This window comes from Oncorhynchus mykiss, chromosome 23, assembly GCF_057628025.1.
Source record: "Oncorhynchus mykiss isolate SJ-2025 chromosome 23, ASM5762802v1, whole genome shotgun sequence".
In the NCBI taxonomy this organism is placed as follows: Eukaryota; Metazoa; Chordata; class Actinopteri; order Salmoniformes; family Salmonidae; genus Oncorhynchus; species Oncorhynchus mykiss.
The window spans coordinates 10,506,179-10,533,959 of NC_143044.1; the positions used below are offsets into that span (position 1 = coordinate 10,506,179).

The following is a 27,781-nucleotide window of genomic DNA, read 5'->3' on the forward strand; positions in this document are numbered from 1 at the left end:
TACTATAAGCCGCCTCCGACATTGTTTTAGAGAATTTGGCAGTACGTCCAACCGACCTCAGAACTGCTGACCGTGTATGTGTGGATGAACGATTTGCTGATGTCAACGTTGTGAACAGAAAGCCCAATGGTGGCGGTGTGATAATGGTATGGGCAGTCAAAAGCTATGGACAACGAACACAATTGCATTTTATCGATTTTAATGCACAGAGATACCATGAGATCCTGAGACCCATTGTTGAGCCATTCATCCACCACCATCACCTCATGTTTCAGCATGATAATGCACAGCCCCATGTTGTAAGGATCTGTACACAATTCCTGGAAACTGAAAATGTCCCAGTTCTTCCATGGCCTGCATACTCACCAGCCATGTCACCTATTGACCATGTTTGGGATGCTCTGTATTAACGTGTACGACAGCATGTTCCAGTTCCCACCAATATCCAGCAACTTTGTAACAGCCATGGAAGAGGAGAGGGACAAAATTATACAGGCCACAATCAACAGCCTGATCAACTCTATGCAAAAGAGATGCATTAGGCAAATGGTGGTCACTGCAGATACTGACTGGTTTTCTGATCCACGCCCCTACCTTTTTTTAAGGTATCTGTGACCAACATATATGAAATCCATAGATTAGGGCCTAATTAATCTATTTCAATTGACTGATTTCCTTATATGAACTGTAACTCATTCAAATCCAAAAAACTGTTACATGTTGCGTTTACATTTTTGTTCCGTGTAAATGTCCAAAGTGGAACCAGAACTTCCGCCATATTGGATTATTTCTTCTTCATTTATGAATCACTGGTAGAAATTCCATGTCATTTTGTATCCATGCTCTTTGTACTGGTCCATATTTAAATTGTTGATTTGACAAAAGAGGCCCATAGAATTTTTGAATATATGACAGTTTGACACCAGTTTGATAGAAGTGCAACTTAATGAACTTGGCTAACACTAATACATTTCTTATATTGAATTTCTAATACAATCATATTTTTATGTTATTTCCATTGACTCAAACATTAAGCTGTACGACACACTACATATAGTAGGGTAGAGTGGTAGCCATTCCAGGAGCATTATGCCATTAATCCACATGGTGGGCTGTGTGCTTATTTGTTTGGACACCCTTTATGACCTTTATTGTTGCGATCATCACATTCATCCCCATTTTTTTTTGTGCCCAGACTTCCATGGTTTTGACCACTGCAACTGCTTTTTCAAGAGACAATTCCCCTCCTTGTGTGACATTTTTTTTGTTGCTTTGAATGGTTTAGCTCAATTCTTTTCATAGGCCAGAGTGGGATTTTTTCCTATTCCATAGAAAACACTACCATTGAAAAGGCCTCCAAGGGTTCTTATGTACAGACATTGCAAATGTCATTTTCGCTGCATAGCTTGGCTTCCAGACAAAGTTTTTCCAGTGTCCATTTTGACAGTTCTATACAGTAGCTCTCTTAATTAACAATTGTCATTTTTCAACGAAGCCCATCTAGTACCGAAACTTTACAGAGTTGAGTCAAACCATATTTTCAATATCACTTCCCTAGCCTCCTTCGCTGCCTCAATCACATTTTTGAATGTGTGTACATTTTCCCATGAGCTAGAGGTTATGGTTAGGGTTTCTGTTAGGGTTAGAGTAAGATAGCAAACAAAAACACTCCCCTCAAACACGCATGCTACTATTTAACACGACCCTGGTTATTATTTTTTTTTTAAATTTTAACTTTTATTTAACTGGGCAAGTCGGTTAAGAACAAATTCTTATTTTCAATGACGGCTTAGGAACAGTGGGTTAACTGCCTTGTTCAGGGGCAGAACGACAGATTTTTGACCTTGTCAGCTCGGGGATTCGATCTTGCAACCTTTCAGTTGCTACCTAGAATAATACAGACAAAGGTCCTCTCCATAGGGCATAACACTTCATTTGAATATTTTTTTTTTTTTTTAAGTAAACTGCTATTCGAACCCATTGTCAATGAAGGTACAACATGGCCTTTTTTTTAATCATAACTGGATTATCATCATGATGAATGTATGAACAAACAAAAAAACACACGTGGCTTTTTTGGTAGGCATATATACTGTATATAATATGTATCCACACTCTTACCACACATGTCACGAAGTTCAAGTTATTTCACAACAACAGCACCAAAGAGCTTTGATTGATTTATCACCTCCTCCCTTACATTCATTCATTCATTCATTCATTATTTTTCAGATATACATACTAATCATCTATTAATTACGGACATTAATAATTTACAATAAAATAACAATTTTAGGTACAATTCTCATTTGTCTTTCTTTTGTACTACAGTAATTTCACTCACCTCATGCTCCTTTCCTACTAAACCTCCCGCCATGGTGACTGATCTTAAAACATTTCACACGGGAAAAGGTCTTAAAATATTGCAAAACCTTCTGCACTGTTTTCAATCGTGTAGCATCAAGTTCAATTCTCTATATCCAACTATGCAAGCTGCTTACTGTAGTTCAAAAGCTTTTCCAGAACCCTTTCCTCCGTCCTCCCTTTGCCCAACCCCACACTTCCAAGCTTTTCTCCAACTCTTACATGGAAATCTGGACTACCACTCCAGTATTCTTAAAATCACAGACGAAAAAGTGGAATACTGCAGCTTTAAGACATAAAAGTCACAAATGTAGACTGTGTTTAAAATCATATTGGGAAAACCCTCACAAACCCATTTATAAAACAACTAGCACAGAACAATTGAACTATCATACTGTATGACAACATTTTTCTTTAGTTTGTTTTGGCCCAAACATAAAAACAAATACAAACTGGTATAAAATACTGTTATTGTAGTTTCATATTGCAAAACATCTGCATATGTAAATGCATTTGTATGTTAAATGCCTGTGTTCCTCATGAGTATCTGCAAATGGAAAAAGAGACCTGTGATATTTCCGTAAACTGAAATGTCATGTTTGACAAGGGCCGAACTCCAAGTTCACCATGCCATCCTGAACTGACAGTCTGTCACCTGAACTCCGCAAGCTGTAATGCTTGATAACTCTCTACTTCAAAACACTGTCTAACCAAAACAATCAAATAATAAAACACAAAATCAAAAAGGTACCATCATGTTACACCCATGGCCAATCACTGAAAAGCTTTGTGTGTAATGTGCCAATTACCTGCAGCAGCTAAACATGTGTGATGTGTTACCAAAACATAAACAGACTCATTTTTGTTGCTCTTTTTGTGATTGCTATTGCGGCAAAATAAATGTGAGAAAATGTTGCAAAAAAAAATGCAATGCTGCACCTATGCAATCTCATGGATATTTGTTTCTCTGAGTACTTGTATTGAAATTCACAACATGGAGTTGAAACTTTAATTTAGTGCAAAAGCTTAAAAACAATCACCCTGTTCTTGTAAGAATGAAATGTATGTCTTTGTTTTCCTCCCTCCGAGAGGCATCAGATGCTCAATTGGATTCACATGAACGACAACCACAACACAAACAGTACAGAAGAGGGCGAAACAAACAAAACCAAGGTGATAAAAAGCAAGGAGAGCAATGAAACGAATCAAAAACATCATTCGAAAACGTTTTTGTCCATACTCTCCTTGCCATTTGTCCGTGAGTAAGGTTCAAAAGCAGAAGAGCTCAGATAGCGGGCAGACAGTTCCTGTAGGTTCCCGGCCATAGAAAGCGGGTTGGAGGACATGCGGGTGGCCACGCTTCCCAGCAGAGAGGGCATGGGGAAGCTGAACAGGCCATGAGCTGACGGGGAGCTCTGAAGGCCCGCTACCGTCCCTGAACTGGTCACTATGGGCAGAGGGGGACTGCCCCCGGCCGTCCCTGAGCTGGCACCACTGCTGCTGCTGCTGCTTCCATTGCTGGCCATGCCCATGGAGGGCCCTCGCAGGGCGACACTCAAGGTGCCGTTGCCACAGTGCTGCAGGAGCCCCGGCAGACCTGGCGGCGTGAGGAGCCGGCCCTGCTCTAGGAGTCTTAATACACTGCAGGTGGCTGCCGTCTCCGACACCACCGAGCGCAGCTCTGAATCTTTGCCCTGGTCCTTCTTCTGCTTTGTGCGTCGGTTCTGGAACCAAACTTTAACCTTGAGGGAGGACACAAAACCAAATTCAGACAGAAAATAAGCATTAGAGACCTTAAGCAAAATAGGGCCTATTTTCCAAATGAACATACTTTGGATAATATGTATATTTTATCATCTCTGTGGGCATTTATTGCAACACCAATGTTTTCAGAAAATGACAATGATTTGGATTGTTGTGAATAATTCCGAATTCCCCTGTGGTCTCAGTATAGGTCACACTTTGATGGCCACATGATTTTAATTGTGATAGTAATAAAATGGGAATGAGACCAGGGGGCCCAGCTACCACCCCTTGACAGATTTAGTAGCTAATTTACAGAAATACGGATGAAATCACAACCTAATGCCATATAAATATTTATGTATCAATGTCACATTAATGGATGTTATCAGAGTCACACATAATTTGTATTTTTTCATAGTAGGTATGAGCATACACTATACAGTACTTTGTTTGGGGTCTAAACTTGAACTAAACTTTCCGTAAAGAAAAATGTGTGACGGGAGGCATGAATAACTCAATAACATATTTTTCTCCTGGTAAAATGCAGAATGTAAGATAAAGTAGTAAGAAATTAATCAAATGTATTTCCATGACCTTTAAAATCTTTAGCATATTAAATAATTCATGAACTAAAGGACATGAAAGCAACAAAAGCAGGGTCAGATAGTAATGAGTATAAGGGCCGGCTCTAGCCTTTTGGGGGCCCTAGGCAAGATTTGGTTTGGGGGCCCTTGCTGGAAAAACTTGTTAGTGGACCCGCTATTATAATAATAATAATAATAGTAATAATACGTCGGTGAGAGAAAAACGTATTCATATATTTTTGTTAATTTCCTGCAATTCTACATATTTTGCCATGGGGCGTAGAGAAAGTTTTGCAGTTGCCATGGGGCGTAGAGAAAGTTTTGCAGTTGCCATGGGGCGTAGAGAAAGTTTTGCAGTTGCCATGGGGCGTAGAGAAAGTGTTGCAGTTGCCATGGGGCGTAGAGAAAGTGTTGCAGTTGCCATGGAGTGGCGAAAACATTTAGCAATTTTCATGCAATTTTACTAATTTTGCCATGGACTGGAGATACATGTTTCCTATTTTAAAGCTACTTTCCTGCAATTCTACACATTTTGCCATGGAGTGGAGATACATGTTTCTTATTTTAAAGCTACTTTCCTGCAATTCTACACATTTTGCCATGATTTATGCCATGTTAATGATATCTGAGTGAGGAAGACTTACAAAATCAGTGGGGGCCCCTTGGAGGTCAGGGCCCCGGAGCACATGCCTTGCATGGCCTGCATGCCTGGTCGGTATTTTTACCATAATTACTTCAAGTTTAGATTTTAAAAATTCTAAGTTGGCTAACTGAGTGACTGGCAGTGACTGACATAACAATTGAAAACTGCACAACCAAATTTCAAAATTCCACCTTGTGTATTCCACTATTCTAACTCTCAACAGTATATTGAGAAACGGATTGAGTTGAGACCCTGAACGCCTATGCCGCTTATGCCCGGGGCTGGCCCTGATGAGTTTATATGTATGTATGTGTCTGAAGTATAACAAAGACTGAGGTATTACAAAGTAAAGTGTGTATGACAGATTAACATGGATGTTGTATTCCTAATCAAGTAGATAAATTAGTCAAGTAAATACAAAGTAAAGTAAACGCGTTTCTATTCCACGTTTGATAGGTCTATTTTTATTGTTGAATGACTATCTTTTCCCATTTGGGTTTTATAAATATACATTTTATATAATAAATTCCTTTTAAAAAATGATAACAGGAGTTTTGCATTTCTTCATGTTTTTCCCCACCTCTGTCAAGTCCGTGGCAATCAAATCTGATTGCTTTCATATGTCCCATAATTAGAGGGAATGTGTCTCAATCAATGAGCCTCCAGCTACAGTACCTCAAACGGCAGCTACTTCAATCACATCTGAATGGTATGTTTTCCCTCATGTTGTTGTTGTTGTAGATAAACAACTCAGTAAATTCACAAGGCTAGCGGGTTAATCGCAAATCTATTTTACACACTGTAAGTAAGGAATTACATTATGATAACCATAACAATTAGTGAACATCTTTTATCTGAGAGGATACATTTTCAACAACGTCCAACGAGGGGCTCTAAAGCCAACAACCCAAACAAAGGTGATTAGGTGTGCACACTTCAGCAAATGGCTGCCCTTTCTTAATGTAACACCCCAAGAGTGCTTCGGAACAAAAATTGTATTTCATGATGCCGTCATTAGAGCCCACTTCATCAATGCATGAACGAGACAGTTGAAGATTTAAAGTAATCAAGTAGCATGGCTGCGTGGAACATTTAATGTTGCATGTGAAAAGACGTTAAGAAATTCAAGCCTATTGTCCTCCCTGTGAATGGGGACCTAACAGCTGCGTGAAGTCTAAAGTACCATTATTCTCTATTGAAAACCACCAAAGAATTCTGAATTCAATTGTGTGCTGACATGGTTAACCACATGTACTGTATACTGTAGCTACATACAAAATAAAAGCATCAAATGTATGGGTCATAAATACATTTTTTAACTTTTTTTAATGTATGTATATGCTAGATCATTATGAATATTTATTGTGATGATCAGAAATGTGTGAGAGAAACATGTCACTATGTTGTGACTCACAGAAAATACCTGAGCATAATGCTCCAGTCCAACATCTGTCCAAAGTCAAGCTAGTTTAGGCCCGATTTTCAGCATTCATGACATACCGTAATAAACATATGCAAATGTGGCTGACCATGCCATTAGCCAGCTTGCAAGATAAATAAATAAATAGAATTGTGCTGCAAATATGTCGGCCTAAGTTCTGCAGCAGAAGTGAAAATTATACATTGAAGGGTAACTAGGTTTGGTATCTCTTGTCGAGAGCGAGCAGATAAGCGCAAATACAGTTCCCCCGACAGTGTATGCAGCGTGACCTTTCTCTGACCTCACAGCTAAGGCCTGTGGACTAGAAAACTGAAAATATGGCTAACATGGCAATAGAATTGACTGCGATTGCATAGTTCATTAAGCGAAATACAACAACATATATTTTGAGTTTTGTATATGATCATTACCTGACAATAGTATTGCTGGAGCTATGTGATCAGTGAAACAGTTTTCCACATGTTTTTATTATCTTCTAAATGATTTTAGTAAGAAACAATTAGCTAACCAGTATGCTAAATAAAATGTCAGCTGGGTTATAGTAACAATTAAATAGATTGTAATGGAATGGGATATGACAACAAGTATGATGACAATATGGAAAGCATTTTTCAAATTTGAGATAAGATTTGAAAATTCCTAAGGGTCGTTGTGTGTAGATTTTGATAAAACACAACGTTTAACAGTAACTGTTGTATCACATACACTATATATACAAAAGTATGTGGACACCCCTACAAACTAGTGGATTCGGCTATTTCAGCCACACCCGTCGCTGACAGGTGTATAAAATCAAGCATACAGCCATTTGTCTCCATAGACAAACATTGGCAGTAGACTGGCTTTACTGAAGAGCTCAGTGACTTTCAACGTGGAACTGTCATTGTATGCCACATTTCCAACAAGTCAGATCATCAAATTTCTGCCCTGCTAGAGCTTCACTGGTCAACTGTAAGTACTGTTAATGTGAAGTGGAAACGTCTAGGAGCAACAACGGTTCAGTCGCATAGTGGTAGGTCACACAAGTCACAGAACGGGACCTCCGAGTGCTAAAGCGTGTAGCGCATAAAAATAATCTGTCCTCGGTTTTCAACACTCACTACCGAGTTCCAAACTGCCTCTGGAAGCAACGTCAGCACAAGAACTGTTCGTCGGGAGCTTCATGAAATAGGCTTGTGTGCGGCTGCTCAGCCATGGAAACCTAAGTTCACAGTGCACAATGCCAAGCATCGGTAGGAGTGCTGTAAAGCCAATGCATTCTCTGGAGTGATGAATCACGCTTCACCAGTCCGACAAACTAATCTGGGTTTGGCTGATGCCAGGAGATGCTACCTACCCGAATGCATAGTGCCAACAGTAAAGTTTGGTGGAGGAGGAATACTAGTCTGGGGCTGTTTTTCATGGTTTGGGCTAAGCCCCTTAGTTCCACTGAATGTAAATTATAATGCTGCAACATACAATGACTTTCTAAACGATTCCGTGCTTCCAACTTTGTGGCAATAGTTTGGGGAAGGCCCTTTCCTGTTTCAGCATGACAATGCCCCAGTGCCTAAAGCGAGGTCCATACAGAAATGGTTTGTCAAGATCGGTGTGGAAGAACTTGACTGGCCTGCACAGAGACTTGACCTCAAACCCATCGAATACATTTTGGGTTGAATTTTGGGTTGAATTGGAACACTGACTGCGAGCCAAGCCTAATCGCCCAACATCAGCGCCCAACCTCACTAATGTTGCTATGGCTGAATGTAAGCAAGTCCCCGCAGAATTCTGATGTTCCAACATCTAGTGGATAGCCTTCTCAGAAGAGTGGAGGCTGTTATAGCAGTCAAGGGGGGACCAACTCCATATTATTAATGCCCATGATTTTGGAATGAGATGTTCGACAAGCAGGTGTCCACATACTTTTGGTCACGGAGAGTACATCTACACTCTAACTAAATGTAACCATATTCCAATAATAGTGATTTTATTTAAAAAAACATTGAACATCTAATTGTCAAATCATAGTGTTAAAGCAGGTGAGCTGGTTCTACTCTTTTAGGCAATATTCTGGTGTTTTGTTGCGGAAAACTGAGCCTGTCAAGCATGACACGTCAACTATGCTACCCATAGATAGATAGGCTAGAAGTTTTTTTTTAAGTTAAATTTTTTTGTTACACATGCATTAAATTGCCCCTCCCTGTTGCAAACAACAAGCTTCCATGCTCCCTGTCACAATGGGAGTTACGGCTGATTTAAGATGAAACTGTTAACCCTGTTATGGTCAACACTTTTACTTTCATTTTTCTTAATTTAACCTCTTGAGATGGGAAACCGTGTGTTACATGAAGTTGAGCATGTGTTTTTTATGACAGAATGTTCAAATTAGGTGAAATAAATAATTATTATTGACAAAATTACACTACCCAAAAGGCCCTTCATTGAACAATCCGATAACATACTATCTGTGATAGCACAGAACATAGATGTAGTATTGCACTTGCCATTTTTATTTACTCATGGTCAGAGGGGAAAAAGGCACATGTATTGTGTATTGCTTGAATTACCTGAGTTTCAGATAGATTTAGCTGGCGGGCCAGCTCTGTTCGTTCCCTCCCAACCACATACTGGCACCTCTGGAACTCCATCTCCAGACGATAGAGTTGCTCTGCAGTGAAAGAGGTCCGGGTTCGTTTGGGACGGTCCAAATCCAGTCCCTTTGGCAGAATGATTTCTCGTATAGACCCTTTGGCATCTACAACAAGGAACAAGTGACCATTGAAGCTTTATCAATGATAGCTATTTTCAATTTTAGAAACACTTGTGGGTCATCGGGTAGCCTAGTGGTTAGAGAGTTCGAATCCTCGGTCTGTCGGGAAGTGAGCTGGCAACCAGATATGAAATCCATGAAGCCATTACCTGCCTTTGAGCAAAGCACTTAACAGCCCCCCTGCACCTCTCCAAATACCTGTGTATGTGTGTCTTTTGGAGGGGTTGGGTTAAAAGTGGAAGTCAGATTTTTGACCAATAAAGTGATCTCTTAGTCTGAATTTAATCACATCAGAATGACCATTCATCCTTTTTGTAATATCTGTATGTCTACTGTTGTCCATGAAATTGATGATTGTCTTCAATGAAAGACTTAGGTCTTGAGGATCTCTGTACATCTCCATTGAATTACATTACACAATCCAATATGTTTTGATAACTAAGAATGTCTGCAAAATGGAAAAATGAACCATCCAGGTACGCACATGAATATGGTGCAATATTTATATGAATGCATACAATGCACAATATCAATCACAGTTCTACGCATTACTTCAGTTGATACACTGACATTTTCCCAACCAACTACTGTACTTTGCAGACTAACTACGGGTAACCTCAAGTGCACTAAAACCAGTTTAAAAAAAGAACCGTCTTTAATTCATTTGAAAAGTGCCGTTTACAGAAGAAAGTTGATTGAAAAAAAAGAATAAAACATCTACAAAATACAGCGATATTATCCATTTATTTCATTGTGATAATTTACTTTTACCAACTCATTTATTGCAGTAATACTTTAAATGATCATATTTTATCATGTCAATCAGAACTCTCTCCTAAAATGAGTCAACTAACCTCAAACGTGTTTTTTCCTCTAGGTTTCTACAATCCAAATCGAATGTGTACAGTAGTTAAAAAGTTGTACTTTTTGTCATGTGAATGGAAAATAATTCAAGGATATACATTTAAATCATTTGATTTGATATTAATTCCATAGCTGTATTAGCTTTTATTGACTTAATAGAAAAGAGAGAAAATATAGTAGGGAAAGGTTATTTCTCAATGAACTTAAATGTATTATTACTTTTTATAGTTTTTATATAGTATTATTATTTCTCTCATCTAAAAGCAGCAAAAGATAAATGTTCATACTTTTAGGTTATCTCTGAATGTAGTTTTCATTTAGTTGTTAAATTATTTCTATACCAATTAGCAAGGATTATTCCTATTTTTTAAACAGTCTCTGTTTAACCAACTGTGTTAAACAGAGTAGATAAATGATGTGTGCTTATTCTGTGGCAATTTACCCCTGAGGCCAGACGACGCTCATAACAATTAGCACATTTATTTGTATTAACTACATATGAAATAGCTTGAATCAAAGATGATATAAGCAAATACATTTTACGTCCATTAGTACTGTCATTCAACATCTGTATCTGAATAAGACAGCGAACACCTATATATCATATTCTTTTAAGCTTCTCTGAATATTCTTTTCAAATACAAAGTGTTTTTCAAAAGGAGAAATTGTATAGTATATAGCAGCGTGAAAATGCGTTCTTAATTTAGAAACCAAATGTATTTAGAAACCTTAAATAAAGGTTTGCTATGATTCTTTAAGTGTGCCCTACAATTCAATTTCAGAAGAAACACAATTGTTGTGAATCATTTTTGACACAAGGAGCATGTCACAAGGTGTATGTCACAAGTGTTACATAAGTCATGAAAATATGGACATACAAAAATGCTCAAAATTTATGTTTTTATTTACACTTTTATATTTGTATTTACTCCTAATTCAGAATGTTTTTTTTGTTTGAAAAATGCAGCATATCTCACATAGCAAATGATCTTATTTCTTCCTGTGGGTACATATAAAGTAAAGCAATGAGTAAATAGACCCCATACGCTTCAGCATTAGAACATATGAGTAGAAATCCTCTCACCTCTGACGAGTATTCTACGGCAGTAGTCTGGGTCCCCCGTGCTAGCTCGGTTCTTCTCACAGTTTTCCGCCATCCCAGATGGTGAGAAGGACTCCTGCTGATTCTTTAGGAAGGTTTTGGAAAGGTTTCCCTGGGAATCCTTGCTGTCTTTCCCATCCTTTAGTCCGTTCTTCAGCCCCATCCCCGGTTCTGTCTCCTGGTTGTATCTGACCTCCATAATCACTTATCCTCTCCGATATTTCTTTCCTCCCCCACTTTCTTTCCTTTGTCAGATGAAAAAAGGGATTGCAGAGAGTATTGCGCGTTGTGTTGTCTCAACACTGTGGCTTTGTTTTAACACAGCACCTTTTAGACCAGAGAGTCACCTACCTAATGCTCGGGGAGCGCTTACCTCACCTGCCAAGGTGCCCTATTTTCATTGTCCAACTCACTTGCCCAATGATCATGGACTTATCACTGAAACTTAAAAGCGATTTAATGCCACCTCGCCTTGTTACATACACATCAGGCTGATAGATGATCTCCAAATAATCAGAGCGATGGATCGACACGCTCGCTGTTTCAATTGATTACGGTCATTTTGCTGCTTCCACATTTGCATTGCCTCATGAATACACTAAATTGTTTGGGAAATATATCAGGTCCTAATGGAGGGGTTCGCTCACTCTGTCCTCATCTGTCAGCCAGCTCTCAGTCAGGGAATCAAGAGAAATGATTGGTCTCGCTTTGCAAAATAGCCTCCCTGAGCACACAGACACAATCACAGGGGTACAACACTTCCAGAAAAGTTCCCAGGCACTTCATTCTTTGATCCCCGGAACATGGCCCGCCATTTTCAACGTTTCTCCGGAGTTGGTTGTCTGGCCACGATGGCTAACTTTAATCGCATTTATTGTGTCTTTTGCCAATGATCGTCCCTCTGCAACATAGAGCTCTTGCCGATATAGTACTTTCACAGGCGAGTGGGAGTAAGAGAAGGATAGAGAGAGAGCGAGGGAGGGAGACCGAGATAGAGAGAATAAAGCAGAGGCGGAGAGACAGAGGATACAGAATAAAGTGAATCCACCCCGATAGGAATTTGTACTCTCCACGAAAGCTGATTCACAAAAACCACCTGGCTCTGCTTAACAGGAACTGTGTTAAAGTTTCCTGTGTCGTCCCACGTCACTCAGCACGACGAACAACAGCAGGAAGAGCTGCCCACAGGTCCTAGTCATTAATGTAGTGTCCCCACCATTCATATAAGAAGCAGTCTGCTGCATTTCTAATCTTAATCTGAAAAACACAAAAAGGGGACAAAACTTGTCATTAGTGCCCCTGCACTCACACCAGTGGAACGGCCCCCCTCTCCAGCACTTCCTTCCATCCCACTATCCACCCACCCACCCACCAACTCTTAGCTATTTCCATTGTCAGAGCAACAAAATCTCAGGGAGTAATCCAATAAGACCATTGATTAGGCTACAATGATTCAATTCAAACCAATGGCCTTGTGCAAGGAACATTCTCCGGCCCTTCTCGTCACCTTGCGGGGCCAGAAGCCCTCTTCAAGCTGTCCCCCTCCCTGAACACCAATAATTCCTTTATGGGAAACAGGGAGGAAAAGTAGTGAAAGATGGCAATTATCTAATTGGACTATTAATAAACAATTCTGTGAGTGTGGCTGCCAGGCAGCAGTCTTGGGGTGGGTTTAAGGGCCGCATGTTGCACTAACTTTATTCACTGAGTGTTTGGGGACGACTGGTTGAAGTGGAGAAGGAGCGATTGTTCAAGAAATGTAAAAGGGGGCTAAAAAGGGAGCGACTGAAGGGGAATTCTGCTTCTCAAGCTGTGTTGCTGAGCTTCAGCCTGGGAAACAGCTTGTACACGCAGCCCTGTGGCCTCTCGGGTTCCAACAATGGCTCATCTTGAAATATCCAGTCCCCAATTGCTAGTTCTACAGCAATATTGCAAAGACACTGTAAATTAGTGTGAATATAATGTGAAAATTCAAAATCCATGTAATAGGCAGGAAAATAGTATGTACATTCAAAAGGTTGAGTATTAAAAATATCGATGGGTGTGCTTTGTTGAGAAATGAAATGCTCTATTCTCTTTTTGACACTTAGCTTCTGCATGTCTTTTCACAAGCTTCGCAGCTAGTTTGATTTTATTCCATTGTTCTTATCACAATGTATTAGTTGTGTTTCTCATTTTTAATTATGAGCTCACTTGAAAGCTTTGTATACATCAAACAAGATGGTAAAACAGTACATCAGTAACAGTCGCTCTATACCTGTGCAATGTTGTAATTACTATAGTAACAACATTCTATTAACATGCTGTTACGTGGTGATTTTAGTCATCACTTTACAATGGCGTTGTTTTTTTGGGGGGGTGAAATAAGAAACGGATTGCAACAATCAAAAATCAGATTGCAACAACTTAAATGCTGGTACTAGTGCAACAACATGGTTCAGTTACAGGTAGAAGAGCAAGTTCATGTGAAGTGTTACCAGGACCAGCGAATGCGCTATTTACTGGTCAAATTGGGAATGGTTGGGCACAATATGAAGAGGCAGTGGTGGTGCTGTGGTTATTAAAGGGGCATGGTCTTCCCCAGTAACAGTCCTGGCAATGCAGGGTGCCCTCGGATAAGATTGTAAAAGCTAAATGAATACATTTAGAGGCTGCACCCCATGGCGCTGCATTGGCGTTGATTTTGTCACTTCCACTCTATCCAAAAAGAAGGTTACATCCCTCCCAATAATGGCCATTATTCAAGAGAGACATAACAGTCTTAGTAATAGTAACATTTTGCAACAGAGATAGCACTATAGCATTATCCTCCCACAAATACAGTGGTTTCTGCTTATAAGAATCACAGACAAAATAATCATTTATGGTGGAAGAAAACGGAACAGAGGCCTTTGTAGACTTAGAATTGCTTACTATGCTTGTAAGAAGCAATTGGTTATAAGATTGTCAAAATGTTCCAAATTGTGTGGGTTGAATTTGGTTCTTTTAAAATAAGAAAATTGTGGTACACATTATTTGTATATGTATCTACAAGTATGGCAGATGGTAAGGAAACTACCCCTCATTTTCCCCCTCAACCTGTGTCACCAGGAACCCACTTCACATGATCCCTTCATATAACATGCATCTGTAGCTCCATTCAGAGCCTCTCTCAGAACACCTAATAGCAGCAGCCCACAACTGGAAGCTCTTAAACATACATATTGGTCATCATGGGTGGGCTAGCGACTGTTTACAGAAAAGGCCAAGTGCAAGCAGGGACACTACCACTAGCAGTTCTAGTAAAGCGCTAACACATTCATCATGATCACAGCCAGCGTGATTAGTGGGAAGGTCCAGTATCAGAGCCTTGCTCTTTCAGTGTGATTGTGTGTGTGTGTGTGTGTGTGTGTGTGTGTGTGTGTGTGTGTGTGTTTGTACAGTGTAATGGATTGGGAAACAGAGAGAGGACATTTCAATATCATTCTGTCAATCAAGGCAGAAAACTGGAGGTTTAAACTAAACACATTTATGCCTGGATAGAAATCAATGTGTTTCACAAACAGGCGCCGGAAATCAAATAGGCCTGCACATAAAATACAAATCTGTTCAATTGGGGTGGCATGATGATGTGGTGTGAAATTTGTAGCGATCTCGAAGATGAAATGGTAAATGTTGATGCAGACCAGACAATAACATCCATCTGTGTTTATATTAGAATTCCTTTATGCTGCCTAAGCAAAGGCACTCCTGGCATTAGTGATGAGCAAGTTCAGTCAACAGAGAGAACCCGAAAACTATATTCTTGATAATAGGTCATTGATGCCTAATTACCAAGCTTCCCAGTAGTTTCTTTGGGTAATGTTACTTGGCACCCTCTAACAAGGCCTCTAATAGAAGTTAACTTGCTACCAGGGGATAAGTCTTGGCAAGTTATACAAAATGTGTTAATTCAAGGTAAACATGTGTATTGAAAGAGTTTTATGTTTACAATTAGCATGATTATATTCCTTATGGTAGTAAACCCAGCTGTTACCCAAACTGAATGATGTATTAAGGAGCTTGTTCTTTCTAGGTACATAGGGGCCTGCACAGGCGGCTGAGCTGGAGAATCTTGTGTGGTTTATAGCTGGTTTCACATTTACTTTTTTCTTTCTTGTCAAAACCCTTGAGCCATGTGGTTCCAAGTGATCTTGTGAAAACAAACTTTCCTCCCTATTATATTCAACATTTTGAGACACGGGGTTTAAAAATGACCAATTGTGACAACTGCGCAAATAATTGGAATTATGGGTTTGTGTTGGCTTCAACACAAACGCCAGATGTTCTTAAAGGTCCTAGCTGCTCCATTGTTTTCAAAGAGAGGGGGTGTCAGCTATCTTACGCCTTTTCTCAATCAACAGGTTATACAGACAGTGCACACAATACCCCTTAACGACAAAGCGAAAACAGGTTTTCAGAAATGTTTGCAAATGTATGAAAATTAAAAAACAGAAATACCTTATTTACATAAGTATTCAGACCCTTTGCTATGAGACTCGAAATTGAGTTCAAATGCATCCTGTTTCCATTGATCATCCTTGAGATGTTTCTACAACTTGGAGTCCACCTGTGGTAAATCCAATTGATTGGACATGATTTGGAAAGGCACACATATATAAGGTCCCACAGTTGACAGTGCATGTCAGAGCAAAAACCAAGCCAAGAACACAGTGGCCTCATCATTCTTAAATAGAAGAAGTTTGGAACCAACAAGACTCTTCCTAGAGTTGGCCATCCGGCCAAACTGAGCAATCGGGGGAGAAGGGCCTTGGTCAGGGTGGTGACCAAGGACCCGATGGTCACTCTGACAGAGCTTCAGAGTTCATCTGTGGAGATGGAAAAACTTTCCAGAAGGACAATCATCTCTGCAGCACTCCACCAATCAGGCCTTTATGGTAGATTAGCCAGACGGAAGCCCCACCTCAGTAAAACGCATATGACAGCCCTCTTGGAGTTTGCCAAAAGGCACCTAAAGACTCTCGAACCATGAGAAACAAGATTCTCTGGTCTGATGAAATCAAGATTGAACTCTTTGGCCTGAACACCAAGCGTCACGTCTGGTGGAAACCTGGCACCATCCCTACGGTGAAGCATGGTGGTGACAACATCACGCTGTGGGGATGTTTTTCAGTGGCAGGGACTGGGAGACTAGTCAGGATCAAGGCAAAGATGAAGGGAGCAAAGTACAGAGAGATCCTTGATGAAAACCTGCTCCAGAGCACTCAGGACCTCAGACTGGGGCAAAGGTTCACCTTCCAACAGGACAATGACCATAAGCACACAGCCAAGACAACGCAGGAGTGGCTTTGGGACAAGTCTCTGAATCTCCTTGAGTGGCCCAGCCAGAGCCCGGACTTGAATCCGATAAAACATCTCTGGAAAGAAGTTAAAATAGCTGTGCAGCAACACTCCCCAACCAACCTGACAGAGCTTGAGAGGATGGGAGAAACTCCCCAAATACAGGTGTGCCAAGCTTGTAGCGTCATACCCAACAAGACTCGATGCTGTAATCACTGCAGAGGTGCTTTAACAAATTACTGAGTAAAAGGTTATGCTTATGTAAATGTGATTTTCTTTAAATGAGCGAACATTTCTAAAAACCTGTTTTTGCTTTGTCATCATGGGGTATATTGTGTGTAGATAGATAAGAGGAAAAAAACGATTTAATCAATTTTAGAATAAGGCTGTAACGTAAAACAAAATGTGGAAAAAGTCGAATGGTCTGAATACTTTATGAAGGCACTGTACATATTACATCATCGCTGAAATGTAGCCTATAAATGAAAATAAGGAGAGAAAAAATTACTTAATGTCTTGATATTTCATAATGTCTTGTTGTACTGATGTTTCAATTAACAAGGCCTAAATAAATTATGCTTCATGTCATGAATCAGAAATGAGGCAACATAATCATACCCAATTCATATTCCACCAAAACATTACCATGAGACCTGTTCTCCCTCAGTGGGCTCAGTGAGGGGGAGGGAGAGGACGAGGAACAAAAGCCAGAGAGAGGCAGAGTGAGGGGATTTTTTCAATAGGTAGGCCCTCATCACATATCGGACCTGTCTCTATGTAGTGACTGCTCTAAAACTGTACACTGTATATTCGGTACAACTCACAGCAGAGTTATCCTTTGTAATTCTCGATCATGCAATACAGTTAAGATGATGTTAAACGTAGAGCACCACAGCCGTCCCCACTCGGTCTCCCATGTTTCCAAACAATCACAAAGATTTACCCCAAAAATCCATCTGCGCGCCTGAATGACATTCATTGTTGGGTGGGAAAATGATCTATTTTGAAAGGCTTTATGGGTCTTTTCATCACGACTGTTATCCTTAGTCTAAAGGTACACAGTGACTGACATTGGCACATAACTGTTCCAGAGATACAAAGAAACTGCTCAAATTACACCTGTAGCAATTACTACAATGATGAATTATATAGGACAAAGAGTGCTATCTAAAACTACTCAGGAATACTGTAGAAAAATCTAAGGACCATACTGGCTTCATCATAGCTTTTCAATAGTAGATTAGTGAATGAACACTTTGATGTTTTCTTTCTTTTTATATACCAGCATCCTGACTATTCAGAAAATACAGATATTGAAAAATACAGAGGTCAATGTGAAATATTCATATTTTCTAAAAAAAAAAATGGTTTTATTCATTTAAATCACATGTCAAACTCATTCCACAGAGGGCCGAGTGTCTGCCGGTTTTTGCTCTTCCCTTGTATTTGATTGGTGAATTAAGGTCACTGATTAGTAAGGAATTTCCCTCACCTGGTTGTCTAAGTCTTAACTGAAAGGAAAAATCAAAAACCTGCAGACACTGGGCCCACCATGGAATGAGTTTGACACCCCTTATTTAAAGTAACTGCCCAGTGAAAATCTCACTTTAAAAACCCCTTCTCAAACTTGTATCTCAAACAGACCATTAAATAAATTATTGCAATTCACTCATGGAGAATGATGTCGCCCTGTCTCGTTGGCTGAGTTGGCCAATCAGTATACGCCCACACCATTCCAACACAGAAAATCTGCTTTTTAACATAATTATTTACAATTTTTTTGGAAGGAAAAGTATTTCTTTGTAATTAACTATAGGTCATATTTCCTAGAAATCTAGAAACACTGGACAGTTAATCATAACTCGATTGTGGGCCTAATCATACTAACGTGGAGTGATGTAACACCATGCTTTGGAAGACAACAGCGCAATTGGTTCAACACAAAGATATTAATGGGAGGTAGGCAGACAGTGTCAAAACAAGGTGTCAATTTCAATTTCCCTCACCATCTTGTGGCCAACAGCATGAGTGGAGGCCTGAGATGCCTTCATCAAGCCAGAACATCAGCAAAAAAACATTGAATAAGAAATCTGATTTCATTAAGACTAAAGGAAACACTGTAGTTTTGTAATGAGGAGTAAGTAGCGCTAGTAAATTGCCAGGGATGCGGTACGAAGAGTGAGCTTGCCGATATACTGTACTATAACTCTCAAGGCTATGATTTTAAAAGGAACTTCATTCTCGACTTATGAGGATATACTCAAATCAGATACGGTTCACATCCCAGCTAACTGAACATGCCAGAGAGAATAGAAAAGGCTGGAAAACAGAAACAATTACACATTACAGCATTTAAGGCTGCAATCAGCTGTTGAACCAAAAACAAAGCCGGCATCCTGCCACCTGTTTTGGTAAACAGCTTAGGGATGGGGCTTGAGAAATATAACCACTCTTGAATTCATAGACAGAGCTAAGGATGCAAGGACTGAACATCCATGAGATCAAGGGCTCTATTCAATCTGTATCACTGAAGCGATAGAATTGAAGAAATGTAGCATTGCCTTTGAATTTCAGTCAATGCTGAACTTCCGTGATACAGATTGAATAGAGCCCCTTAACTACAGATTTAACCATGTTTTGAAGCTATACAGTGTTTGTTTACATTGACTTTGTTTACAAACATTGGAGTAAAACAAGATTATATTCGAGGTTCTGATGGGGTACGAAAGTTGAACTAAGCTCATGAGGCATTTATAAGTTATTTTCTTCAAGAATCAATGGCTATATATCATTAGTTTAACTGTCCAAAAAATTGACTTTGCAACTGCAGATTGCCCCTTTAATGTACATGACGTGTATTGTTTTCATTTAATGTGTATCATTGTCCCCGTCTATCACTATCACCAGACAAAATGAACCCACTCCGTTCAAGGTTAGGAGGGAAAAAACTATAATAATAGTGATGCCTGGCAGTTTTAAGTGAAGAATTGTTACAAACGTCCTCCAAACCATTTGTAAACGCTGAAGCATTTCCTCAATCATCAAACAGCATTTTATCTGGATCTGTAGCCATATGTGATCATTCAGTCTCCAAAGAAAATCAATACCTTCATAAGTACTTCTTCACTGAACAAATCAGTGCAGTGAACCACGTATGCACAACAACAAATAGCTGGATAAATTCAGCTCTTTTAAAATATGTTCCCATTACTCTGTGTTTAGTCTTTCTGTATTGGGGTGATAATCTTGTCAAGTGTATGTATGGCCTGATCTTCCTAGTCAGACAGGATTGTAAGTGCTCTCTTTATTGGAGGCTCCTGAAGCCAATATCGAGGGGGAAAACACATTCTGCTTGGAACAGTCAGGAGAAACAGAATCTTTCCAACATTGGCAATGGTTGATAGAGGAAAGGGAAAACGGATTATTGTGCTGAGTGATCAATAACTTGATAAAACGTATACGTGTGTAGTACCATATATTTGTAAGACAATACATCAATTCAATTTTGCAGGTACCGTTGCCCAACATGGCATCAATGAAAATGTATGTTTAAGGGTAATGCTTAATGCTAAAATCCTTTGACCTGTAAAGCATTTAAGAGCAAACACTTTCAATAAACCATATAAAACACATTTACATGTACATAAAGTCCAGATTGCTTTCATTAAGGGAATAAGAAAAGTAGCATATACATACAACACTGTCCGAGATTATAAAATGAGTTTATGTTCATGTTTAGTTTAATGAATCTATTTCCTATTCAAATACTGAAGCATAAAACAATGAATGGAACTAGGGTCTTCACTGTAACATTTTGGGCATTTAAATGTTTTTACAGGAGAAAACATTCAGTATTTTGAAGAATGATTTAGTGTTTGTGTTTACATACAGTAGCTATTCAACGGCAGCAATTCTGAAATGTGATAGTCTTGCATTGTCAACTTCATTCATCTTTAGTTTGACAATATAGTCAACAGTGTCTAGAGATGTATTACCTTAGCTACATGAGATTTTGGGTGTTGGGCCTCACTACTGTATCCAATTTCAGCCACCATAACCTTTATGGTCGGTGTTCTAGTTGATGAAAGGTTGTCCTGGAAAGATATTCACTTTGTCTTCAGCAAAGTGGTGAAGTCCGTTGGTATCATCAGAAACATTAGTGGTTTGGTTCATCAGGCTTGCTTCCCAAGACTATACTACAGCTTCATTTACCCATATATAATTGAATGCAATATTGTCTGGGCCAGTACATATACTTCCAACTTACACAAATTACTCATCACACAGAAGAAATGTGCAAGACTATCCAGCTCCTCTAACTACTTGGCTTCATCTTCCCCTCTGTTTAAGAAACTCAATATGTTGTCTATCTACAACATGAATATACTCCAATTATGCAAATACACATACCTCCCAGACAGCCTACCTAAACCCTTCCACTGATTCTTCCAGGTTAATTCCCAAATCTAATGCATACAACACACTGTGACACCCTTCACCCTCCTCATTGCTGCACCTCACATAGTCAATTCTCTATGAACCTTCACATTGCCAAAACATCATCAACCCTCAATAACTTCAAGCGAAGACTAGGGGTCAGCGTGACTACCCAGTAGTCTCCTCCATGTAACTCTCACACTCACACACACATACTCAAATGTTCTTTCTTGTATACCGAGTATATCATGTACATTTTATATGCTCTGTTTATCTGATTGAACACATTTTTATTGTATTTAGATTTGTATATTGGTTTTGTGGTGTGGTTTTCATATAAGCCCCTTTGAGCTTCCAACCTCACCTGCACAGCGTTTTTGGAGTTGTTAAAAAATATATACCGTTGGGTATAAGGTTAAATCATCCTCAAAGCTCTGCTTATAGGAAATCCTAAAGACTCCAATTTGTTTGCAAGGTATTTAAACTCGTCTGGCAGCTACTTACACTTTAGCTCTAAAATTAGTTAATGGGGGAAATTAGGAGGAAGAACTACCTCCAATTTTTTCAGACACTGATTTGGGAATTAAAGCAGTCTGGATGTGGCTATTTCACAGTTTTAGATTACATTTTTAACTGGCATGCCTACTTTAGAACAATAAATCATTAGAAAAATTGATGATTAATGTAACTCCATCAAAATGCTCTGACATAGACCACTGTGAATGCAAGTGAGAAAAATGACATCTAAGCTGGACTACTCTTTGAGTAGAATACCCAAAATGCTCTCCACTGCCCTGTATTCCCAAAGAGCTGATGTGTAAATAGCACTAACTATGATGGTTGCTATATGTCAATCAGAATATTTCATTTGACATTTGGATGGTGAATTTGTTGCCTTGGTATACAATACATCACAAATGTAATGTTTTTTTATAAGAGGTAAGGAGCCTCAAACAAACCATGACAAAGACCTGACAGAAAGGGATCAAGGACAGACGATAAAATATGGCCATGGTTTCCAATGATCATGGCGTAATAGCTGCAGTAGCATCTGGAGGTCTGTGACTAGTGAGGCTCTATCGCCCTCCTGTGGCCATCCCCCATTCCCTGTGGTGATGATTATGAATTTACATGAGGGGGGTCCTTCATAATTGATGTCTCTGAAACAGAATATCACAACTGTGAACAAAGATAAGAGTAATAGACTTTTTACAAAGTATTTACAGATTATTGGTAAAAACATTTTTATTTGTATTTTGGTATACAACTGAGGGGTGGAGCATGTAAGGAAATGTAACCTCTCTTAAAATATCCTCAAACAACATTCTAGAGACAAGGACTGACAGTCCATGACATCCAAGACATAGTTTCAACCATATTCTGGAGCTATACATTCACAATACATTTTTACATTTAGATCAGACGCTCTTATCCTTGGCGACTTACAGTTAATGCATTCATCTTAAGGTAGCTAGGTGAGACAACTACATATCGAAGTCATAATACATTTTTGCTCAATAAAACAGCTAGCAAAGTCAGTGCTGGTAAGAAAAGACAGGGGCAAGTGTTAGTGCAAGAAGGGCAGGGACTCAGCTGTTAGGGGGATGCTTGTTCGACCATTTGGGTGCCAGGACAGAAGAGTTTTGACTGGGATGAGGGAAAACTGGCCCCTCATAGGAGGAGGGGGGGGGGGGGGGGGGGCAAGAGTCCAAATGTGACAGAACGGAGTGCTCTGGTCGGGGTCTGAGCATAGACTGAAGGATTCAGATGTTGTGAATCCTTCTTCTTGCAGAGTGGGAGGGAGGCTAAATGGGAGGACCCACTGTTTTCAGGCTCAGGCATGTCAAACTCAAGAAACCAGAAATCCAATTGTTTTTCCACAATGTTTGTTTACGTTCTTGTTGTTTGTAAATTACGCTAATGTGACTACAATGACGTTGTATACAACAGCCAACTTTCCGGGACATAGACGACGCACTAGACGACCAGTTTTGATAACCTTTAGCTGTACCCTCATCCTACTCCTCCTCTGTTCCTCGGGTGATGTGGAGGTTAACTTGACTTCTGTACCTGAAAAAGCCTTGGTTTCATGCTTGTTAACATCAGAAGCCTCCTCCCACTGCTTTAGCACACTCCGCCAACCCTGATGACCTTGCCATGTCCGAATTCTGACTTTGGAAGGCCACCAACAATTCTGAGATTTCCATCCCCAACTACAACGTTTTCTGTGAAGATAGAACCACCAAAGGTGGAGGAGTTTCTAGGTCTATGCCCAAACTAGGTCTTCTAGGTCTATGCCCAAACAGTTCGAGCTTCTAATTTTAAAAATGAATCTCTCCAGAAGTAAGTCTCTCACTGTCTCTGCCTGTTTTAGATCCCCCCCCCCCCCCCCCAGCTCCAAGCTGTGCCCTGGACACCATATGTGAATTGATAGCCCCCCATCTATCTTCAGAGTTCATTCTGTTAGGTGACCTAAACTGGGATATGCTTAACACCCCGGCAGTCCTACAACCTAAGCTAGATGCCCTCAATCTCACACAAATTATCAAGGAACCCACCAGGTACAACCCTAAATCTGTAAACATGGGCACACTCATAGATGTTATCCTGACCAACTTGCCCTCCAAATACACTTCTGCTGTTTTCAATCAGGATCTCAGCAATCTCTGCCTCATTGCCTGCATCTGTAATGGGTCCGCAATGGGTCAAACGACCACCCCTCATCACTGACAAACGCTCCCTAAAACACTTCTGCGAGCAGGCCTTTCTAATCGACCTGGCCCGGGTATCCTGGAAGGACATTGACCTCATCCCGTCAGTTGAGGATGCCTGGTTGCTCTTTAAAAGTAATTTCCTCACCATCTTAAATAAGCATGCCCCTTTCAAAAAAATGCGAACTAAGAACAGATATAGCCCTTGGTTCACTCCAGACCTGACTGCCCTCGACCAGCACAAAAACATCCTGTGGCGGACTGCACTAGCATTGAATAGCCCCCGCGATATGCAACTTTTCAGGGAAGTCAGGAACCAATACACGCAGTCAGTCAGGAAAGCAAAGGCTAGCTTTTTCAAACAGAAATTTGCATCCTGTAGCTTTAACTCCAAAAAGTTTTGGGACACTGTAAAGTCCATGGAGAATAAGAGCACCCCCTCCCAGCTGTCCACTGCACCAAGGTTAGGTAATGCTGTTACCACTGATAAATGCACGATAATCGAGAATTTCAACAAGCATTTCTCTACGGCTGGCCATGCTTTCCTCCTGGCTACCCCAACCTCGGCCAACAGCTCAGCACCCCGCAGCTACTTGCACCCCGCAGTAGCACCCCGCAGCTACTTGCCCAAGCCTCCCCAGTTTCTCCTTCACCCAAATCCAGATAGCAGATGTTCTGAAAGAGCTGCAAAACCTGGACCCATACACATCAGCTAGGCTAGATAACCTGGACCCTCTCTTTCTAAAATTGATGATGTGACCGAAGAGAATGAGACACATTCAGATTCTTATGACTTCTAAGTTGAAAAAACGAAAAGACAAGAGACTCTTAGGTTTACCAAGGTCTATGATACTCACAGGTTGAGAACATCAAGGAGGGTTGCTATCGAGGAAAAGCATGATGAAGTTACGGCAGGCCAAGATATCCTTGCAGAAGAAGTTGGAACAGTACATCAGACTGACAACTTACCTCAACAACCTGAAACCCCTGACAGAGAGATAAACAACTTACCTGAACATTCTGCAAATCCTCACAAATAAGCTTCTCTCATCATAGACAAAGAGTTAGCTGTTTTCTCTGACATGTCTGAAAGTGAAGAAGAGACAAAGAACACAAGGGATGATGTCCCTGTTGAACCTACTTCAGTTGACCCTGTATATGTGGAGAAAAATAATAGTAACCAGCAACATGATGAAACCCAATATTCTATCTTAGTCCCTCTCCTAACCTTACGTTCAACACCGGTGGGTGCTAACATGTTGAAAAGGAGCTAGAACGGAACGTGAATAGCTACCGCCAGTCTTTCTTCCATAGAATAAGTTTCAAATCATCATGAGAAGTTGTATAAAACCCTTACTAAAAAGAGAACCTTATATTAACACTCACTAATCTATCCGAACATGCTGTAAAAGAGTTGAGGGAAAGTTTGACGCCAGGATTTGGGGAGTTATCATAAGGAGAACGAGCTGTTAGTGATTAGGCTAGCTAAGCTATTGCTAGCATTTTGTGCGTGTTCATACTGAGCTAAGCATATGCACAAGCCATTAACATTTAGGCTAGCTCAGCTATTGCTCAATTGAAATAGCAATCGTTAGTGATCATGCTAGTCATGCATGGCAATATTTTAGTTTTTAACCTTTTATAAAATGTGGTTAGCTATTATCACAACCCATTTTGGTACACAGATATGTTTTAGATTACTTTATTAGAAATGGTGTAAGCACTAGTACTTTCCATTTGCCCAGGCTAGTCTATTGTTCAGTCCACGTGATCCTGGTGCTTTAATGGTGTAAAGTCCTTTGCATTGCCCAGGCTAGTTTATTGTTAAGGCTTATGCTGTAGTTAAAGCATTTTGACTACGTTTTATTTTCTTATTCCTGTAAGAGATGAAAGCTAATAGCTATATTAATGTTTATATGAAAGGTACTCATGGTGTGTGTGTGTGTATATATATATATATATATATATATATATATATATATATATATATATATATATATATATATATATATATATATATATATATATATATATATATATATATATATATATATATATATTGTGTGATCCTGTTGGTAAAACAGGTCAGGTTTTTTGAATATGGATTCTGTTCCACCAAGGATGGCGAGCCGCCCGAACCCAGGACATCGCTAAGAAAATTTTAACGCGAAGATGCATAAGGAAGTGCATTGGAGATGATGTACCCACTGTGACTTTTAAAACTACCCTAACCAGAAACCGTGGATTAGTCTGTCAGGATTTGGCCAGGATTGTTCCGGTTTTGGTCACTAGATGCCCCCATTGTGCTTTTTTGACCATTTTGTTTTCCCTTGTTTCCAGTTATTATTTGCACCTGTGCCTCATTTCCCTTGAATGTATTTAAACCCTTAGTTTTCCTCAGTTCTTTGCTCTGTGTTTTAATGTTAGCACCCAGCCCCAGCCATGCTGTGAACATTTGTTACTCCAGTTGGACTCTCTTGTGGTACTCTGTTTTTGTCCTTGTTTATTTTTGATCTTTTGAGGCTTTTTCCCTATTGTACCTACCACCTTGTGGATTTACCTTTTGACTTAGAGGATTACCTTTTTCTCTTGGAATTACTTTTGACGTTGTGGATTTATATTTTTGCCTGAAGAACCTTCCTTTTTACTTTATTAAAACACCGTCTCAAGTACTGCTGTGTCTGCCTCATCTTCTGGGTTCTGCTGACTATTAGTGGCTCAGTTTGCTAAGGGACTGTTTCTCACACTGGAGACCCGAGTTCGTAACCGGGTCCTGACAGGGTCTTTAAAAAAAAAATGTTCAAGTCAAATAGTTTGATTATGATTGTTGTTAAAACAATTCTAATTAAATTATTAAATGAAATCATACTCTACCTTAACCACAATGTATTTAAAAATGCATTGGTTTGTTATGAAAAATAATGCTATTAAACATTTGCATTTAAGTATAACTTTTGAATGTAAATAAACAATCTAAACAGTATAATAGAATATTGCACCATATCAAAGAAAAATAAATAGAAATGTGCAAAACAGGAGCATCCCACCTAAAACATTAAACTGGTCCCTCTTTTCTCTCTCTTTGTTATTGCCATGTTATAACCAGCAGCACACAGCAATACTGATCACATTTTGGAGGAGGGGCTCCAAATAGGATCGGACCTCCATTATGGCATCTGCTGAGGGATTCCTTCATGCTGCATCACCAGTTGCTCTCTCGTCAAACAGCATCCAAACAGCAGACATTTGTGGCACTACTGCTGGTGCTTCTGCTCCATCTGATCCCTCTTCTTCCTGGTGCCTGAGCCAGCTGACTGCTGGGGCTGTCCCTCCCTGCTGCTGAGGTTCTTTTTTGAAGAGCCTCATCAATCGCTCTGGCATCACTGAAGGCTAACTTCTTAAACCTGGGGTCATGAACATAGGGTGTCCATCAACTCTCACATGTCCTGTGTTTACATTTGTTTCTCTCTGGCGGCTGGCTGTGACTCGCTGCAGACCCTTACACAGGAGTATAATTTGAGGCTGTCACATAGCTGAAAAGAGAGAACAGTAAGTTATTAGTTCATGTTTTGTCTACTGATACTACATTCTCATCTACTGCTCATATACATGTGTAATACTTGATTAAATAATGATGTAGTAATAACTGCTTACTGTACCTCTCTCCACTGATCTCCACAGTGACCTGCTCAACGGGTTCCAGGACTCTGCACATCTCCTCCACCACCTCCCATTCCTCTTGGGTCAGAGCATCAACAGGTGCATTGACAATGGCCAAGTTAGAGATGATGGCATCCTTTGACTCAAGAAACCGCTACAAC

At 39.9% G+C, this 27,781-nt stretch overlaps 1 protein-coding gene and 1 long non-coding RNA gene across 2 annotated transcripts in view; one reads left to right on the forward strand and one right to left on the reverse strand.

The window, feature by feature from the left end:
* The window catches only part of LOC149972504 (uncharacterized), a 250,165-nt gene that overhangs the window by 44,208 nt on the left and 178,176 nt on the right, over positions 1–27,781 (forward strand). The window lies entirely within an intron of this gene.
* LOC110502416 (ventral anterior homeobox 1) lies at positions 1,984–12,752 on the reverse strand. Its single transcript, XM_021580442.3, has 3 exons — positions 11,476–12,752; positions 9,325–9,512; positions 1,984–4,106 (listed from the first exon to the last, which is right to left on the reverse strand). Exons 1-3 carry the CDS (start codon positions 11,690–11,692, stop codon positions 3,579–3,581), a joined length of 933 nt encoding a protein of 310 aa, XP_021436117.1. The 5' UTR covers positions 11,693–12,752; the 3' UTR covers positions 1,984–3,578.